This window comes from Monodon monoceros, unplaced genomic scaffold, assembly GCF_005190385.1.
Source record: "Monodon monoceros isolate NGI ecotype Baffin Bay Population unplaced genomic scaffold, NGI_Narwhal_1 Super_Scaffold_2, whole genome shotgun sequence".
NCBI lineage: Eukaryota > Metazoa > Chordata > Mammalia > Artiodactyla > Monodontidae > Monodon > Monodon monoceros.
Genome location: NW_021703776.1, coordinates 83,891,914 through 83,912,782, shown reverse-complemented (window position 1 = coordinate 83,912,782; position 20,869 = coordinate 83,891,914). Strand labels below are relative to the sequence as shown.

The 20,869-nt window shown below is 38.3% G+C and overlaps 1 protein-coding gene across 3 annotated transcripts in view; it reads right to left on the bottom strand.

The window, feature by feature from the left end:
* MKLN1 (muskelin 1) overlaps positions 1–18,613 on the bottom strand; it is a 178,691-nt gene extending 160,078 nt beyond the window's left edge. The window contains exon 1 of one of the 3 annotated variants that reach the window (XM_029233749.1): positions 18,504–18,613. In XM_029233749.1, coding sequence (XP_029089582.1) covers positions 18,504–18,601 — 98 coding nt within the window. In that variant the 5' untranslated portion in view covers positions 18,602–18,613. The remainder of the gene's footprint in view (positions 1–18,503) is intronic. The other 2 variants (XM_029233750.1, XM_029233751.1) reach the window with 2 other exon arrangements.
* Positions 18,614–20,869: the final 2,256 nt, after the last annotated feature.

Below are 20,869 nucleotides of genomic sequence, written 5' to 3'. Positions count from 1 at the left end.
TAGGCAAGTAAAATGTTGGTAATTGTTGAAAGTGGGAACATTAGAATTCACTTTTCTCTACTGCTGGGTATGCTGGGGAAATGTTCATTGAAAGGTTTTTTGAGGGCTTCCCTGGTGGCGCAGTGGTTGAGAGTCCGCCTGCCGATGCAGGGGACACAGGTTCGTGCCCCAGTCCGGGAAGATCCCACATGCCGCGGAGTGGCTAGGCCCATGAGCCATGGCCGCTGAGCCTGCGTGTCTGGAGCCTGTGCTCCGCAAAGGGAGAGGCCACAACAGTGAGAGGCCTGCATACCACAAAAAAAAAAAAAAAGGTTTTTTGAAAGAATGAATGAGGTAGCTGTGACAGCAAATATACCCAACTCTTTGGAGTTTAGCTGTGTAGAGAAGCAGATAAATGGGAGACGTGGGGTTAACACAAAGTTTTTAAAAGATTGGTGAAAGTTGGTCTGATGGACACTGAATTATGGGCAGGGGTAGGAACTGAGTGGTTGATAATATAGGAAAGAAGAGTTAACTGAATGAACAAAATGAGAACAGGATCTAAAGTATAAGAGAAAAAACTAATCTAAAATGATCTCTCCCATTTTAACAGATAAAAAGATGGAGAAAATGAAAACAGATCAATTTTATAGCACTAAGTATAACCTGGACATATAATAATTTCACTTTCATTGACAACAAATTTATATTAAGTCTAAATGAGATCTAAAATTGTCTCACATAGTTAATATGCTCCAGTCATGTAGAGAATATGACTGAATTTATAAAGATGTGGATTTTAAACTCAGTTCTAATGCTTACTTCATAAATGACCTTGATTAAGCTATTACACTCTTATTGGCCTTAGTGTGCATTTATAAATTAATACCTACACTACACTTTGAAGAGTCACTGTTGAGAATTATAGGATGTCAATGATCTAGTAAATGGTAGGCCATCTGCTTACCATCACTCAGAGAAAAACTCTACTCTGCTTATTATTACCAAGCACTTGAAAATGTCTGAGACTGTAGTAGTTACCTCTAAGGACTCAAAGCACATAGGGAACATATACCTACATACACGCTCTACACAAAGAACTGCGGCAACCAAGGGGGAAAAGAGAACGGGAACACAATAAACAAACATTCCTATATGGAAGAATGGTAAACTAGGAAACTCTCACTGGCCAAAAATCAACTTGGAAAGCTAGCAAATGTGGTTTGGTGTCTGCACCCACCTCCCCCAAAACAAAAAAATTTGCTGAGACATTCATATAAAAATAGTTCTCATTTGCTGAATATCTGAGAAGGCTGACTCATCAATCGTTTCTGAAATTAAACATGAGCACCTTCAGAATACATTTCAAGACTAAGAACGGCCCCTTTCTACATAAAGCAAAGACTATTAAAGTTGGACATGATCTGGGAAAGGTTTACTGCTGCTTAATATGCACACTCTTCAAATCTCAGACAAAATAACAATATACCCACAAAGGAATCAGAAAGATGTGATATCAAACTGTTTGCAAGCACCTTCAAAGGTTTCATTTATATGTAAATAATTTTATGGAAATAATCACTATCATCTTCTGATAAATGAAGTCCTCAAAGTATCTTTGCTGGGCAACAATTTAGTTTAATTTGAGTCACTTCATGTGTCATTCATTTTTAAAAACTATTCTGTAATACTCCATGCTATCCTGTGCAAAAAAGACCTTAAGCATCTGATCCTCTTGGTTTGTATGAAAATAAATAAAAGGCTAGAGAAACTAATGACTGATCCAAAAATAGCAATTAATTGATGACAGAACTGGGATTAGAGCCCCAATCTCCTGTCCTTGTTCACTGTTCTCTCTATACTACACTATTTCAATTTTCTTCATGTTTTCCTTTGTACCAGATCTAACTTTCCCCCCCAGCTTAATGTAGTGATTTAAACTGTACTAATGGTGAGAGGTCAAACCAATATTAACTAATCCAAAACTTCATTTTGTGAGAATTCTCCCCTTATCCTCATAACAGGTTAACTTTGACCAAGGCCTAAGTCCTATGGCAAAGCATTTTTCAAACTCTGTTCCTCAGAGAGAATCCACAGGATCTGAGCTTTATAAAAATATTTTTAAAATATTTTATACTAATCTTAAAACTATTAAAAAATTCAAAAATATTATAGGCCAAATATTACTACAATGGATACCACCCTCCAAAAAAACTTGCCTACCTTGTTTTTGTGCCAACTTTAGAGTAAAATTTCTCCTGACATCTCTGTATCTCTAGAACTTTTCAAAGTACGTCACTGATTAATACTGCTGTAATTGTATGCCAGTCTTTTAAAAATTCAGTTCTACGTATGTCTGTTCATGTAAAATTCACAAATAAATTAACAACTATAACATAATTAATAATTGAACAAGGTTCAGAGCTGACTGTTTATGCTTTCCTCAAGGATTAGTAAGACGTCATATGGCAAGTCTCATTACAGACCACTGTAGCACTGAATCTGAATTAGAATGCTGTTCTGACTTTATAAAATTATTATATGGAATGTGAGCAGTTTGGTGGTATTAACTTTGAAAACAAGTTTATTACAAGTGATAATCAACTTTCCTCATTTAATTTTCAGATGACGCACACTTTTGTATCTTATATGCTTAGAGCTCTGTCTTTCCTTTATCAAATTCAGAATGCTCATCAGTTGATCCAACCAATAGTTCAAGCTATTGTGCAAGCCGATATAACGCATGCCGACATGCCCCGTATGCCAGCCAGCATTTGTTTCCAAAGCACTGCCATCTTTATAGTTCAGTGTCCATTTTTACAATCTTTCAAATATTTTATTGCGTTTCTCCTATTATTTTATAAGAATGGAAAATGAAAATACAAAAGCCTACTAGTAACATTAATTCAACTGAAACAATAATGGGCATCATAAGGTAATCTAAATGAAGAAAACTTCAGACACTAAGTAGACGCAGCTAGCTTAAAAATAAAGGAAATGCTGAGAATAATAGTTAAAAGATCGTATCAAAAGCTGAAGTATAGGTGTGCCAATTATGGATTTACTCACTCTCACTTCTAAACTCATCCTTTTTGCCTTTTCTTGGAAATGGATATGGGCTCTTTAAGTATTTTTCCTTGGCCAGCTGGCACAATGTTAAGTTTTGTCAGTAGAGGGGGGGCAGGAGAGTCATCTCAGGACACAGTGGGTGTCTTTGCTTCCTCCCTCATGAACTGAGGGGTGTTTTTGTTTCCTAGTTCAGGTATCCTTGCCCAAAAGACTCCCTCAGCACATGTAGCTTTCTCCAGCTCTCAGTTTCCACAGTACAGATGCTTCTCTAGCATCCTACTCCTAGAGTATACACGGCTCCCCCAAAGCCCAGCTGATGTATGCATGCAAGCAGCTTCTCTAGCACCAAGTTCCTACATCAGAATGTATATTACTTGTGGGTACTTTTTTTAGTCTCTTCACATTTAGTAGGCCTTTTCAAACTAATGAATGACTTGAACCCTTCTTGAGCTCAGAAATTTTTTCTTTTCTTTTTTTTAATTTCTTCTCTATTTCTTCTGGTATCTTTCTAGACTTATTAGGTAGAGGTGCTGGGCTGCTGTATCACGTTGTACTTTGCACAAGATCCCACTGAGGAGGAAAAGCTGAAATCCAGCCTGAGTCCCACTTACCAAGTCCTGCATCCTGATTAAAAACCATCACTTTCTCACTAAGCCATGTGTTGTGAAAATGAGCAAGTGGACCTTCTGGATCAGGGCTAACCTCCACGTCTCAAATTTTAACTATTTTCCTTATCTTTTTCCTTTTGTTCTAGATTTCAGATCACTTGCTATGTGTGTATGTAATTACTGAAAAAAAAACAGATGTGTATGTACATAACTATAGAAAAATTACCATTTTTGTGGGAGCTTCATTGTAAGTCTAGTATCTTGGGCCTAGGCCCAAAAGAACAGATTGTTTTATGACCTGGGGGCCTCAGGATTTTTTAAAGCTCCCCAACTAATCTGAATGTGCAAACAAGATTGGGATCTACTGCTGTCAGTTAATGGTACTCAAGCTTTTTTGCTCAAATATTCCCTAAAATAATTTTGAAAATCTATGCATATTCTTACCATTTTTAAGTTGGCAAGCAAAATTTTTCATAGCTTATAATGATTATAAAACTTGTATTTTCCGGTGTACTCTAAATATTGTCATTTTAAATAAAGCTATTATGTTTGTTCTTTCAACAGTACCAACAGAATAAAAACATCATCTATTTTTTAAAAGTACAGCTTCTTCCCATACAGTCAAAAATTTATATTATTCTTGCTTTTCCTTAAACTTTCCCTACAGAATTTTAACTAATGTAGTAATTCTTTTATGCTGCAGGGTCTTTTATATTTCACTCTATATGACCTCTCTGGAAAAAAAGTATAAATTAAAATTAAACTTTTTTGGCTTTGATCAAGAAAGTTAAAAAATTTCTTTTGGATGCTATTAGAAGTACACTATCGACCAAAACAATATAAACATATTATGCACTTCGACAGATAATGATTAAATATGGAGCAAAATGGTATTAATAGTGATTCTCAAAGATATGGGCAGGATTTTTTCTGTTTTTTACAATTATTTCATGTATATACAGATGAATATCACTGTTAGAATAAAAATGAGATTCAGCACCAAGTCTATATCTGTTTTTATAGATGTATGCATTGAAAACCTTGCTTATACAAATACATGGGAACAGAAGGAATTTCTGCTACTACTATTTATTTTTTTACTACCTTCTGAATTATATGTCAAAAAATCACATAGGGCTTCCCTGGTGGCGCAGTGGTTGACAGTCCGCCTGCCGATGCAGGGGACACGGGTTTGTGCCCCGGTCCGGGAAGATCCCACATGCCGGGAGCGGCTGGGCCCGTGAGCCATGGCTGCTGAGCCTGCGCGTTGGAGCCTGTGCTCCACAACGGGAGCGACCACAACAGTGAGAGGGCCGCGTACCGCAAAAAAAAAAAAAAAAAAATCACATAATGAGCTATCATTAAAAATTACTTTTTATGATCTACCAACAGACAAGTTGATTACGTCTTCCTTCTGTTTTCTTTAAAAAGAAAGAATTGAGAACATCCCTGGTGGTCCAGTGGTTAAGACTCCGTGCTTCCAATGCAAGAGGCACAGGCTCAATCCCTGGTTGGGGAACTGGGATCCCACATGCCATGTGGTGTGGCCAAAAAAATAAATAAAAAAGAACTTGAGAGCCACCTATTTTACAAGAGGATTTTTGTTTTTCCAGTCATTCACTTTCTCAATTTCAATATCAACTTTTATAACAGTCCTTTGGCACTCTGAAGATTTTTACACTCCATGGAATAGATGAGAGGCATGCCTCTTTTGCAATCATGAAATAGGATATGGGACAGCTAGAAGTCTTCAAAGTGCAGGCAAATCACCTGGAGTTCTTGTTAAAAATGCAGATTATGACTCAGTAGGTCTGGGGTGGGTCTGAGATTCTGCATTTCTAAGAAGCAACTAGTAAAGGCAATCCTGCTGGTGAGTGGGCCACACTTTTGAGTAGCAAGGGCCTAAACCACAGGCAAGTTCTCAGGCTGATCAATTTTTAAGAGAGAATACACAATAACAATAGATCAGGAAATCGAATCCTTCAAAACTATTTTTACCTATGTATCCCTTGGAAAGTGTACATGAACTCCCAGGGATAAGCATGCCCCAATTTGAAGACTGCTGCTCAAAATTAAATACTAAAAATGGAAATTATTGGCTCTTAAGAATGTTTAAAAAGGGCTTCCCTGGTGGCGCAGTGGTTGAGAGTCCGCCTGCCGATGCAGGGGACACGGGTTCATGTCCCGGTCCAGGAAGATCCCACATGCCGCGAAGCGGCTGGGCCCGTGAGCCATGGCTGCTGAGCCTGCGCGTCCGGAGCCTGTGCTCCGCAACGGGAGAGGCCACAACAGTGAGAGGCCCGCGTACCGCAAAAAAAAAAAAAAAAAAGAAAAAAAATTTTTTTAGTTTAATTGAAGTATAGTTGATTTACAATGTTGTGTTTAATTTCTGCTGTAAAGTAACTCAGTTATACATATATATATTCTTTTTCATATTCTCTTCCATTATGGTTTATCACAGGATACTGAATATAGTTCCCTGTGCTATACAGTAGGACCTTGTTGTTTATCAAGAGTGTTTAAATTTTAAACCACTGACTTTAGTCACATCACTTTTCCACTTAAAATTATTTGATGGCTCCTCACTTTCCAAAAAATAAAATTCAAACTCACTAACATGGGGTTAAGATCCTTTAATTTGTGTTTATAAACGAACAAGCAAATCACATACACTCACACACTACCTCTACTTTTTTTGTTGTTGTTTAAATGTATTAATTTGTTAAAATAAAATTTAAAACTTTGGGCAATGTCCAGAGAAAAGGCATTAAAAAATAGAAATCAACACAATTACTACATCCCAAAGATAATCACTGTTAAGACTTTAGTAAATTTCTTTGCAGTTTTTTCTATATGCATAAGCATACAAAAGGGGGTGGGTGTGTGTGTTTAAAGGTAAATCAGAGCAACCCATTTAATAAGGCTTTTTTTTTTTTTGATCTGTGGGTCTTTTATACGCTATTATATCTGGAAGATTTTCTCTACATAATTAAAAAATATTCTAAAACTTACTTTTTTTTTTTTTTTTTTGCAGTACGCGGGCCTCTCACTGTTGTGGCCTCTCTCGTTGCAGAGCACAGGCTCCGGACGCACAGGCTCAGCGGCCATGGCTCACGGGCCTACCCGCTCCACAGCATGTGGGATCTTCCCAGACCAGGGCACGAACCCGTGTCCCCTGCATCGGCAGGCGGACTCTCAACCACTGCGCCACCAGTGAAGCCCTAAAACTTACTTTTTAATAGCAGCCTAATAGCCCATCATAATTCAAGAACATCTCAAAAACATTGTTCTATTAAATCTAGTAAATCTAATGGCAATAGTAACATTTCTATCAATAGTATTAGATACTTGCTAGAGGATTAATTTGCAATTCATGCATTACATTTTGGATAAATATAAACATAATCACTGCCCTAAATGCCCTGGAAAAGCAGGTTAGAATACCGTAAAAAATTCATAATATCTTACTAAATTTCCTCAAAAGAATAAAATAAAATTCAAAGAGTTCTGTTTTCATTACACTTAAATTTCTGCAATAGGGAGCGGCAAGTCTCCTAAATGTACATTGATAAGTTAATGCTTATTTCTCCTAATATGCAAAATCATAAAAGTATAAATAAATAGAGGGGAGGAGTTCACTGTCAAATAATGGGTAGGATAAATGTTAGCTGTTCAGAGGGGAACAGAATATAGCAAGTGACTTTGGAACACCATCAGCCAAGCCACCTTCAGTAAACAGTATCTTTTGTAACTGTATATATGAAACAAACCTGAATAAAAAGAAAAAGATTTACTTAAAGTACTACAAACTGGTGATTCTGGAGAGAAATATGGGCAGGGACACCAGTCCACATATATAATATATAAGGAAGAAGTACCTGACTGATGATCCAGCCTGTATCAACTACCCTGTATACTGTCTGGGAAAAGTCTACCTCCAAGCATCTTCCTGGTTCTGATATGCTACACTAACTCAACAAATGCCAAATGTTAACCCAATTTCCCAAATAGGAGTTGTTGAATATGCACAAGGGTAAAGATAAATTCCTGAGTTCAAGAAACACGAAGAATGGTAAAATAAATTAGATCTGTTACACAAAGGAAATCATAGCTCATTTACCTCTTCCAAGAAGTCTCTCCTCAAGCCCATGCCAACAGTAGAAGCTCCATTCTCTGAATCTCACCTCTAATTTCTGTAGCATTTACTGCTGTTATCACTCACCTGAACTTAGCTTTTCCTACCTTCTATTTACTATTATAGGTACAGATAGTTCATCACCAGAAATTCTCTCTCATAACTTCAAATAGGCTTGGCTATTATTCAGGAGTTAGAGGCACCCAATAATTTGTTTATGGCACAGATAGCCAAAAATGTGAAAAGCCATAATTGTGACTCAAATACCACAATGTAGCAATAAAAATAAAAAACAAAGTTTTCTTTAACCTGTCACCCATAGTAGCATTTTAGGTTGTAGAAAATGGAGATGATAGATGTCAAGACTTAAACTTTCAGACCTAGATATGTGAATTTTCTAATCATCTAAAATTCTAAATTCTAGAAGAAACTATTCTGTCATACTTGGAAGTTATTTTCAGCTCTTTTAAAATCTATGCCTCAGTTTGTTTAAGGAAAGAATTCATAAACAAGTTTCATAAATACCTTCCAGTCAATATTTCACATGTTAACTATATAAATTTTAGAAAAAAAAATACCAACTTTCAACTAACATCCCCACCATGAACTACTTACCAAAGTATGTGTGAATGTATGTATGTCTCCATGTAAGTATGTACACTGATAGGCAGGTAAATAACTTAAAAGATGAAGACATGGAGCCAGTCCATATACATGCATTCTGAACAAAAATAAAAGAAGATAAAAGACTAGCTCAACTGTCACAGAAAGTTCTCAAAGTAAAAGACTTGAAGTCAAGTGATTTGCTATCTAATTCCAGGTGGTCACTTTCCTTACAGGGCTTCAATTCATATGCACTAATCAGTTTGACACTACCTCAATAACAGAGGGGGGGGGGGGATCAACCAAGAACAGCCTTACAGTTCCTTAAACAGTTAAACATAGAATTACTATATGACCCAGAAATTCCACTCCTAGGCATTTACCCAAAAGATATGAAAACATATAACCACACAAAAAACTTGTACACAAATGTTTACAGCAGCCAAAAAAGGGGATACAACCTAGATGCCCATCTACTAATGAATGGATAAAAATGTGGTATACCCATATTATAGAATATTACCTGCCATAAAAAGGATGTAGTATTGCTAAATGCTACAACATAAATGAACCTTAAAAACACTATGCTAAATGAAAGGAGCCAATCACAAAGATTACATATTCTATGACTTCATTTATATGAAATGTCCAGAATCTATAGAGACAGAAAGTAAATCAGTGGTTGCTCAGGGATAAGAAAGTAAGCAGATCATAACAAAGGGTATAGTTTCTTTTTGAGATTATGAAAATGTTCTAAAATTGACTGCAGTGATGGTTGCACATATCCATGAACATACTAAAAACCACTGAACTACACTTTTTAAGTAGCTGAATGCATGGGATGCAAATTACCAAATCAAAAACATTACTATGTTAAAAAGTCAACTAACTTTTTATATTACTTTTCCTATTTTCTATTAAATACTTATATTTAAGGAATTGGAGGAAATGATCCTTATCCTAAAATTAATCAAAATATTGGCAATATACTCTAAAACTATTAAAAGCTATTAGCCAAATCAGATTCTGTAATAAACTAAGCTTTAAAGTTCTCGAGGTCTCATTAGAAAAACTGCCCATAATATAAATAAACTTAATAATAAAAACTTTTTAAAATAGCAAGATAGATAAGAAGCTTTCTCTTCCAAGTTCTTCCAAATGCAATATCCCCACCCCAAGATAACCAATTTCACTTAAAATATTCTCTGAAATTGCTAAAAACTATGAAAATCATGAAAGTTTATAGCACGGATTTAAAACTTATTATTAAAACTAAATATTTTAATATTTTTAACATGGCCAGTATATGACTCCATCTAACCCAAGAACAAAACTCTATTAAAAGAAGAAAAGTAGTCTAAATGCTTAATTAACTCATGTATGCATTTAATAAACACTTTGCTGGACTACAATGATGAGGGGGGAAATTTTCATAGTCCTTATGGAGCTTGTGGTCTAGCTGGGGGGGGACAGCTATTAAGCAAACAATTATACAAATAAATTCATAATTATAAACTATATAAAGTGATACATGAGAAGGGTATACATTTGTATGAAAGCATTTAACTGTAGGGGTGGGGAAGGGGTGCCAGACTTCTTTGGTGGGACAGGGGTAAGTCAGACTTTGCTGTGAGTGACATTCTAGCTGATAGCTGAAGAATAAGTAGGAATTAGGTTTTAGGGCTCTTCTGATCAAACTACTTAGATCAAAAGGGAAGAAAGGGGACAATGAGAGGAAGGGGAAAGGGGACATACTCAAGGATGCTTAAAATAACTTAACATTTCTATTTATACAAAACAACATGCCTTAACAAGTACATAGGTGATAACTATAATAAATACCAGTCATACTGAAGAAATATAAGGATATTTTAAAAGTATTAAATACTAACAGTATTTACAAACCAAAAAATTTACATTACACCCAAGTATCTTCCTTCTGAACAATGCCTTCACATAAATATTCCCATGCAAGTTCTAAAAAAAAAAAAAAGGTAAATAATATAAAAATCACATTATAGGAAGGGAAAATAACTATATACTATGACAAAGATAAAACTCTCAATTTCTGGACCTCATAAACAAGTCTCAAAAGAGAATTATGAATCATCAATAAAACCAAGAATAAATCTCATTTTAGTCAGTTAGTATTTAAAACAATTGCTAACAAATAATGTTATTCATAGTCCCTAATTTTTCCCATCAGATATTAGGAATAAGCAGTTAAGGTGTCAAACGGCAAAATGAAGGAAAACACTGCACAAAAAAATCTGGGGCCCAAGTGTTAGGATAGTACATTAACATAACCATGAGGAATTCATAAGCCTAAAAAATATAAGTCTATTTCTTAAGAACTAAACACAGAAAGATTTCTGCGTTTTCTGCGATCTGACAGAATAGCCTGCAGCAGACCAACACATTACCTCTTACAACTAGAAAAGCTTTTCAAAATAGAAAAAAAAAAGTTCTTAAGGTATCAGAGACTTTCTGAGGCAGTAAGGATTTGAGATGCCAAAGAACTTGTTAAAGGGAGCCCCACATTCTGGGCAGCTTTCCCTCTCAGGACGTTCCACCTATTTCTTTAATGGCACGGGAAAGGAGCTGAGAAGCCAGGAAAAAAAAGCTACTAAAGGTCAGAAAAGTCAGCAGAGCTTTTGGCAATTTCAAGGGGGTAGGGGGACAAAACTTGGTATCTGGGTCTTGCCATGACATCCAAGACCTGAGGGGTTAAGATCCTATAGAAAAGGTAGGTACAGAAGAACAAACCTGACACTGCATACTGATTTTCCTCTTAAAGCATCTGTCGATTCTTAAACTGCAAAAAGCAAGAGGCTAAAAAGCCAGCAGTAAGCAACTAAAAGCAAGGAGCTCCTCCTTTTAGGAGTCTCATGCTGCTGGAAAGGCAAAAATAGGAGAGGCCCTAGAAACACCTAGTCTCTCAGTTGGGTTCCCTGGAGGGCTACCAAAGTTGTGCAAACTAGATGTTCACAAAACCCAAAACTCGGCCTCAAGTCAGCTCAGTTCCTGACTGTTGAGGTGATCTGCCTCTATTTTATCTGCCTGCCAGAAGATGGGTGAATCCTCTCTAGAGAAATGCTACAACATTAGGCAACTAACTGTAATTTGTAATTGTATCTAAAATTCTAAATATAATGTGTGGTATTCAGAAGAAGTTACTCCCCAAAATAATGGTAATAGTGATAATAATAATAATTATTATTACCAGACACACCAAGATAAAATGTGTGATAAAAGACAAGAGAAATAGACCTACAAGAGATCCAGATATTGCAGTTTTCAGACACAGACTTTTTATTAGCAGCTTGATTGATGTCACAATGTGGAGATTTTCACTAGAGAATTAGAATCTATTTTTAAAAAGAGAGAGAGAAAATCAAATGAAAAGTCTAGCACTAAAAAATAGTTGAACCCAAGAATAAAAAAGATGGGATTAAAAGCTGACTGGACATACCAGAATAGAGAATCAGTGAACTGGAACACAGGCAAGTAAAGCCTATCCAGAACGAAATAAGAAAAGAAAAAAAATGATAAAAAAAAAGACAGAAAAAAGCATAAAGGACATATGGGACAGGACAAAAGGTAGAGTATGGATTTAATTGAAGTCAGAGAGGAAAGAAGAAAAAGAAGGGTGTAGAAAGAATATTTGAAGACTATCAAAATTTTTTCAGAACTGATGGGAGTCATGCTATAAATTCGAGAGGTGCCAGAAATCCCAAACAGAGTAAATACAAAGAAAACCATTCTTAGGTGCTAATAGCTACATCTCTAAAATTAAAATCTAGAAAATCTCTCATATTTCCAAAGATGACTTCTGAATGACTGACATATAGCAAAGTCAGATCACCACAAACAGCTGAAATGCATCTTATCAATGGCAGAACATCACACAGTCCCTGTATCAGTCTCAAAAAAAAGCTGATGCAAATAATAGAGCTATCTGCCTATATGCCAAAAAAAAAAGAAGAAAAAGAAAAATTAAACATAATACTAAACCTCCCAACATATGATCAAGATAAAAAGTATTTCTACACAGAAGGAAAGTGATGATACTCAGAGAAGAATCATAACTTGGTAAAGTTCACAAAGATCCAATCCTAGGAGCCAGCTCCACAAATTCAATCTCTAGTCCTAGACCCACCTCAAGCTCTTCCTCTATCCCGGGTATCTTTATTTTCCTAAAGTTCTAATATCATCAGACTGAAAATATCAGTCTTAGAACTTTCACTGGCCAGTAAGGTTCCCAAGCCAGGCCAGTACTAACCTTAGTTTAGGGAAAGGGAAAAAAGGGAAGAAAGAAACAGAATGACAGTCTCCAGTCTCCAGGGCGTTGAATACCTCCAACTAGTGAAACTAGTGACTCACAACTTCTGGGTTTCAGATGTCTTTGGGATTGTAAAACTCCTCAAATTCACATGCATAGTAATCACTGTCTATACACCAAATAAATAATAAATCTCACAAATGTGTTCTATTTTTCAAATGTATGTGATTAATAAAATAAAAATCCATTTAAAAGCTAAAATGGGGGGGGAGGAAAAGAAATGGTAAGGAACAATGTCACTTTTGAATTATGTAAGCACTCTCCAGACATCTCTAAGGACCTATCTGACCAAAACCACATTCTTAATCCCGAATTACTAAGGATAATACCAAAGTAAACCCAGGGTACATAGAAACAGAGTTCCCTACACAGACAGTAGGAAAATAAATTGATACCTTTAATCCAACAATTCAGCATCTCAGAACTCATCATAAATGAGTTCAAGATTTGTTTCTGTAAGGCAGAATGTCTCATTACTAATGAGACATTAGTATACTTGTCAAATTGTATCACTTTTACTCCATGTTGTTCTAATGGCCAAAGAACAGCAAAAACAAAACAAACCCAGAAAGACTAAATGTCCCAAAATAGGGGGCCGATTAAATAAAATGCCATAAAATCATTATATGGATTATAATGTATCCAGAACAAATGATAATATAGAAAAATATTTAATAACATGAGGAAATATTTATCATATATTAAGAAGGAAAAAGAATACAGAACAGCAAACAGGACAATATCAAATTGGAAAATAGATATAGACACAGCAGAATATCTGGAATGATATATATCACAGGCTGATTAGTTATCTTTTGGTGGTGGGATTAAGGGTAATTTAAATTTTGCTTCTGTGGGTCTATATTTTGCAAATATTCCTCAAGTAACTTAGGGTGGGGTTTTTTTGGCAATTAGAAAAAATATATATTCACTTTTAAATGTGGAATTTTAAGATAGTTGAAATAGGTTCACCTCCTAACCTACTTGTCAAATTATATCACTTTTACTCTGAACCATGAATCACATATTCACAAAGGTACAGTTTTAATTAATGTCTGATTTTAAGTAATAAAGTAGACTAACAGGAAAAAGGTAAACACTTAAAAATGCATCCAATTTTACTATCTAAACTAATGAAGTCTTTCACTAACTTGTAAACAAAAGAAGGATCATTCTACAACAATAAAATTACCTAATGTGTAAATGTACTTTCAAAGGTCCTCCCAATTTTTATATTAATACATTAAAACCTTAAATGTCGAGATAAAATATATCTAAATATCTTTCCCTCTCTCCATTCTCACCTTATAGCACTTTTTATCTGTACTCCCAATTAGGAACATATTACAGCCATGTAAATACTGAAGCAGCAGTATTCTTCTTTGATAACAGAAGTCAGGAGGTCCAAGATCAGAGTCCTATCTCCTACCCTTTCAACTCTTAGACCTGGACAATTTAACTTACCTCTCTGAACCTCAGTTTCCCTAGCTGTAAAAATGAATGATAATATTTATCACAGAGTTTTTATAAATATGAAATCAAAAGAACACAATCTAAGTCCTAAGCATGGTGCCTGACAAATAGAAGGTACTCAAGCGGTGGTTGTTACTAGAGGCACACGCAAGAGTTTTTAAGTCCAAGAACTTGCCAAGCCTCCTGAAAACTAAATGACCTTGGGTAAGTTACTTAACCTATATGGACCTCAGTTTCCTCGTATACAAAACAGATACAATACCTATCTTGCAGGTTTGTTGTAAGGATTAGGTAAAACTATATACAAAAATCATCTTGCACACAGTAGGTGCTCCATAAACTGTAGTTAGTATCACTATTAGCTAGAGCAATAAACATTTGAGTATAGAGATTAGCAGTTTAAAAAATATTTTTACATATAAGAGTGCATGTAATTCTAAGAATTAATCATCATTTAAATAGACACATTTCTCTTAATTCCCAAATTAATTGTAAACTTCAGAAAAAAGTAAAATACAAGCAAACTTTTTTAACCACACTGAAAAATAAAAGGCCACTTCATTAGTTTCAAAATAAAAATGTGTTATCTATAACTTGATCTGCTTTAACATTTTTAAAGTCCAAATAAATCTAAAAGGGTTAGAAGGGAAAATGTTCTTTTCTGACTTTGAGAGAAGGAAAACGTTTTTTAAGTCTGCAGGAGAAAAAAATAGAGATCCGAATTTTTCTTTTTTTATGACTTCATGTCTTTCACAACTAAAATGTAAGTGCCTTTAACACAAGAACTCTTTCAAATCTCTGAATTCTTGTCTCCACCTTTGTGCAGAAGCAGATCAGCTCTACAGTTAAGACCACAGAATCTGGAGTCAGACTACCTGGGTTCAAATCCTGATTCCATCCAGCAGTGTGACCTGAGGTAAGTTTTAACATCTCCCTGTCTCTTCAGCTGGAAAATGAAGATTCCTCATATAATTGTTTTGAGAATTAAATGGGATAATACACTTAAGTGTTCATAAGAGAGCCTAGCAAATGGAAGGCACATTATAAATGTTTCCCATTGTTGTTACTGCTTTATTATTATCCCCTCAAAATGCCTTGATCAGTGACTTGTAATCAATAAATATTTGCTATTCTGTAGACAATTTCAACAAAAGGCTTTACTTAAAATTACGCCTGTTTATGAAGTACTTTAAGGACTTCCCTGGTGGCACAGTGGTTAAGAATCCGCCTGCCAATGCTGGGGACACTGGTTCGATCCCTGGTCCTGGAAGATCCCACATGCTGTGGAGCAACTAGGCCCTTGTGCCACAACTACTGAAGCCCGCGCGCCTAGAGCCCGTGCTCCACAGCAAGAGAAGCCACCGCAACGAGAAGCCACCGCAACGAGAAGCCCGCGCACCGCAAAGAAGCATAGCCCCCTCTCGGCTCAACTAGAGAAAGCCCGCGCGCAGCAACAAAGACCCAATGCAGCCAAAAATAAATTTAAAAAAAGTACTTTAACATGACTGTCACTGCCAGTAAAGATACAGCAATTGCTGTTAGGATTTTAGGGCAAAAGTAAGTAAAGTCAATCCCTTTCTCACACTTCCTATTATACAAAGTTATAACATCCTCACTTGCTAATAGAAGTTCAGTGCCATCCTTACTTGCAATTAGAAGTCCAGGCATGGCACACACCAATCCAGCAGACACAAAACTCTCAAACCCAAGCTCCATAATACTCAACTATACTCCTTCAAAGAAAAAGTTCAGATTACTCCTCTATTATAATAGTTTAGTGCTTTAAAATAAAAACTATACTGGATAAGTCAACAGAATATTATAAAGACTAAAAACACTGTATATGAAAGTGTTTGAGAGTTAAATATGCACTAAATACTAGCTTACAAATATATTTGAGAAAACCGTAACAACAGATTTCTCCTATTTCAAACGGCTGCCTTCTAACTCCAAAACTAGAATGCTGCCCACTTTAAATCTAGCGCCAGGATAACGAGACATAAGTCAAAGTAAAGCTGCCTCTTTATTCCTGTCCTGCCCCTATGTTCATCAGAACCTTTTTTTTTTTTTTTTAAGATTCCATATATATGTGTTAGCATATGGTATTTGTTTTTCTCTTTCTGACTTACTCCACTCTGTATGACAGACTCTAGGTCCATCCACCTCACTACAAATAACTCAATTTCGTTTCTTTTTATGGCCAGGTAATATTCCACTGTATATATGTGCCACATATTCTTTATCCATTCATCTGTCAATGGAGGACACTGGGAGGGGGAAGGGTAAGCTGGGACGAAGTGAGAGAGTAGCACTGACACATATACACTACCAAATGTAAAACAGATAGCTAGTGGGAAGCAGCCACATAGCACAGGGAGATCAGTTCGGTGCTTTGTGACCACCTAGAGGGGTGGGATAGGGAGGGTGGGAGGGAGACGCAAGAGGGAGGAGATATGGGGATACATGTATACATATAGCTGATTCAGTTTGTTATACAGCAGAAACTAACACAACATTGTAAAGCAATTATACTCCGATAAAGATGTTAAAAAAAAAGTAAAGTCGTCATCCCACTAAATCATTTCCTGCTTGAAATGTACTCTTTCTTTTTTATTCATAACTCAGATGGGACTTGTGATATCCAAGTCTCACCCCTACGACAGAAATTTAAGGAGTGAAACCCTAGAAGTAGTCTAACTTAAGACCAGGAAAATATCTCCAGAGTTATTAGATCAAACAATGCCCTTCCAGTTCCCAACTATCTGTGATCCTAACCTGGGTATAGAAAAATTCTGATTACCTTCAGACTCAATTTGTTAAGCCCTGAAAATCAGAAGTCAGGTACCTAGGGCCACATTTCAACTCCAGCTGAGGGCTAGAATGTTTACCTGGTTCACTCTCACATTAAAAGCTGGATGCCAGCATCAATCAGGGACACAGCCATACAGCAGCCATCAACAGGCCACACAGGCCAGATTAGGTCACAGGTCACCTGGCACCCCTCACTGAACCACATCCTACTGAAGGCCTGATTGCCAACCCTTGACCTGGAGAATAGGACAATGGGCCGGCAGTCAAGAGAGTTAGATTCTCCTAGTCACAGCTCCAATTTTAGATTTGACTGATTTGACCAGAGAAATCAAATTGGAGAAAATGTGAAGACTTTTTGAAATATAGGTGGAAGACTTTTGAGTATGCGTCACATATCTAGTCACTTTGTTCAGTAACAAAAATATATTATTTGTAACTTGTTTTGTTCATAAAATCATTCCTGGACTTGTAAAATGACGGTCCGGGGGACAGCTAGCACTTTTTTTCAGGGTCTGCACAGATCTTAAAACTTTACTAAGCCACTTCTATCAGTATGTAAAAGCGGAGTTCGATCTGCTCCTTCTCTCAGACATAAGCAAATACTGAATGAAAGTACTGTCAGCATTTCAGAAGCAATCTGCTACAGAAAAACGCACGGTTTTTCTGTAACGCACTGGAACTCTTTTCAACACCTAAATTGGGGATCCAGACCAAACGAGTGTTGGAAGTCAAATTCATTAAAGTCATACTTTTCTGTCTATATCTGAGTTTCTGGGCTGGGAAACTGGTCTGGGTCTACATAAATCCATGCTCTGAGCCATCATACAGAGGAACTCCTCTGTAATGTCCCTCCTGCCCACTCTCTTTTTCAGAACTACCAGCCGGAAAAGATACCCTCCGCAAATCCTACAACGTCTCCCCACTTGCACAGATAGGCTCCACAACTCTTCAGCCGTCGGTGACTTTTACCACTCCCCTGGAGCTAATCGCTTTTAATGACCACCACCCTCTCCCCCAGGAACAGTCACTCTTCTCAGCTTTACACTTTGTACCGGCAGCAATCGACTTAACCATCCCCCGTCTCCCACCACCTCGGACGCCCTTAGACATCCTCACCAGTTTGCCCGCCGTCCGGTCCCGAAAGCCCCAACTCCTGCTCCACCTTCATGAGCCGCCCGCCCCCAAGCCCTTCTCAACCCCCAAACCCGGCCGCCGCATCACCTGGCTCCCCGTTGTCCTACGCGCCTCGGCCCCGCCACACACCTTGCCCTTCCACCCGAATCTCGCACTCTGGATCCTAACCCCTCCCGGAGGCGGAGGCGGGCAACGCTCTCGGCTGCTGGACTGAGACTCCGGAGGCCGCGCGTCCCCCTCACCAGGCCCCGCCTGGGCCTCTCGACGCGGTTGCCCTCCACAGCCCCCCTGGCCCAGCCGTGCTTACGCCGAGGAGTAGGGCAGCCCGAGCCCAGGGCCAAGCACTTACTCAGGAAGGTAGGTGGAGGAGAAGGAGCTCCACTTGTGTAGCGCGTAGGGCAGAAGCCGGCACTCGGGCGTCGCAGAGACAGCCCCGCCAGCCGCCATCTTGTCAGCACCGTAGCGCCCGCCGCCGACCGCCAGCCGCGCCGGGAGGGGGAGGGGCGGGGCCTGCTCTTAAAGGAGCCGCGGCCCGCCTGGGCCGTCAGCTCTCCCGGTCTCGCGTCGTTACCGCTGCGTGAAGCGGTAAGTCGCGCGCGGGTCGGCGATTCACTCTGGGGGTCTCCGCCGCTGAGCCCTCCTGAAAGACTGACTGGCGGAAACTGGGACTGGAGTGTGAGCATCTGAGGGGCTCTCCAGTGGGGCTTGGAGAGGAATGTCTCAAATGACTTTTCTTGAAAGCTGAGGTAAGGGGAAAGCCAAAACATTATGAAAAAAATAAATTGTAGTTATGGGACAGGAAGGGAAAATGAGAAGAAGTTGGAGAAGGGACGCCTTTGAGACTTTGGAAACCACTGCTCTCTCCAGTTTCTAAATTCTGTAAGGAAACAGCATTGAAGGGAATTGCAGTGGAATAGCTAATGGCCTTTCCTTCTGGAGTTGTCCTGGTTTTAAACGTCTTGTGTCCCCCCCCCCCCCCCCGTTCCAGAGTCACATGGAGACAGGAAAAGGAAATGCTTGTGTGTCCTCTCATCCTGTTCAGTTTTCAGTCTGGGATGCCCTTCGTTGTAAGCATTTGTTGAGAGCTCTCTCATACCCATCTCGCGCGATTGGTTTGCTCAGTAATGACATTCACCCACAGACCAGAAAAATCCTAAAGGAGTTGGGAAGCTGGGTGTCGTCATTCTTACAGCTGGTAAATCTACCTATTTTTAACTGACAGATATTTAGCCCCCAAATTCTGAAAGAGCAAGAGACAGAGAGTTTCAGGCTTCCCTGGTGGCGCAGTGGTTGAGAGTCTCTCTGCTAGTGCAGGGGATACGGGTTCGAGCCCTGGTCTGGGAGGATCCCACATGCCGCGGAGCAACTAGGCCCGTGAGCCACAACTACTGAGCCTGCGCGTCTGGAGCCTGTGCTCCGCAACAAGAGAGTCCGCGATAGTGAGAGGCCTGCGATGAAGAGTGGCCCCCGCTTGCCACAACTAGAGAAAGCCCTCGCACAGAAACGAAGACCCAACACAGCCAAAAATAAATAAATAAACAAATGTGGGGTTTAAAAAAAGAAAAAAGAATATTATTTAAAAAAAAAAAAGAGATAGAGAGTTTCAAGAAAATGACCACAGAGGGAATAACAGCCCATGTGCTCTGAATGCTATATGGGCATCATACCAGCTCCTTATCTAAAAATGAACACTTGCTCTAAATATCTAGCAGCTTTAGATAATGTTCCCATCAAATACCTGTAGGTCAGCGTTGTGCATGTTTATTCCTTGGCTTAGCCACTGCATTACCAAAGTACCCTCCTCTCACCGTCTAAGTGGTTCTACCCCTGGAAGCCTGCGCAGCATCTTCATCTCCACCTGACCAACGGAAAAACTCAAGCAAAGGGTTTTTTAGTGAATGACCAAGTGAGTTGAAACACCTCAGTACTATAATTGTATTCTTTTCCCATTATAATCATTAACCTGCCCAAACTTCCTCAAATGCTTTCCTGACTTCCTGTTTCCACAGAGAAAAACTTAGTAGTAGCCTCCACTAGCATATCAGATGGAGAATGCCAAATAGAAAGGCCACAATATGTTAGCCTTTAAAATCACATGTGCTTTGTGTGTTACAGCATACTGGGAAAGTATTTGTTCCTTGAGGGAATGCTATAATCCCAGCAATGAGGTTAGGAGTCCAGAGACAGTGAAGAGGCCAGAGAAGGTTGATTAGTTCCAAAGATGATTAGTGGTTATTTGGGGGGGGGAAAGAGATACTTTTAAGGGGAAAAGATTAAGATGGTGACTCAGTTCAATTAGTTTGGGGCTCCAAATTTGCTAATTACACCTCTTACCCGATTGTAAGTGAGTCCTTGTTCTTTTCCAGACACAGAGTTATGGTCCCTGAGTGATCTTTTTTAAAAAAACACATAAGTCAGTTCTTCCTAAGATGACTCTCTCGGACTTTCAGTGACTTTCTATTTCCTTTGGGTAACACTGAAAGTCCTTAGCATAGGTCTTTCATATCCTGCCTTGATTACCTCTCTAGCTTTTCTCTTCTCTTTCTCCTCTGAACTCCCTACTCCAGGCACACTAAACTAACACACTGAATTGGCTCCTGTAAATTCTGTGCTCTCTCTGGTCTCCAGGGCTTAGTGTAAACCAAGCCAGGAATACTCTCCCCCATTCTTCACCTGGCTAACTTCTGCTTGTTTTTCAGATTATTTCATTCTGGA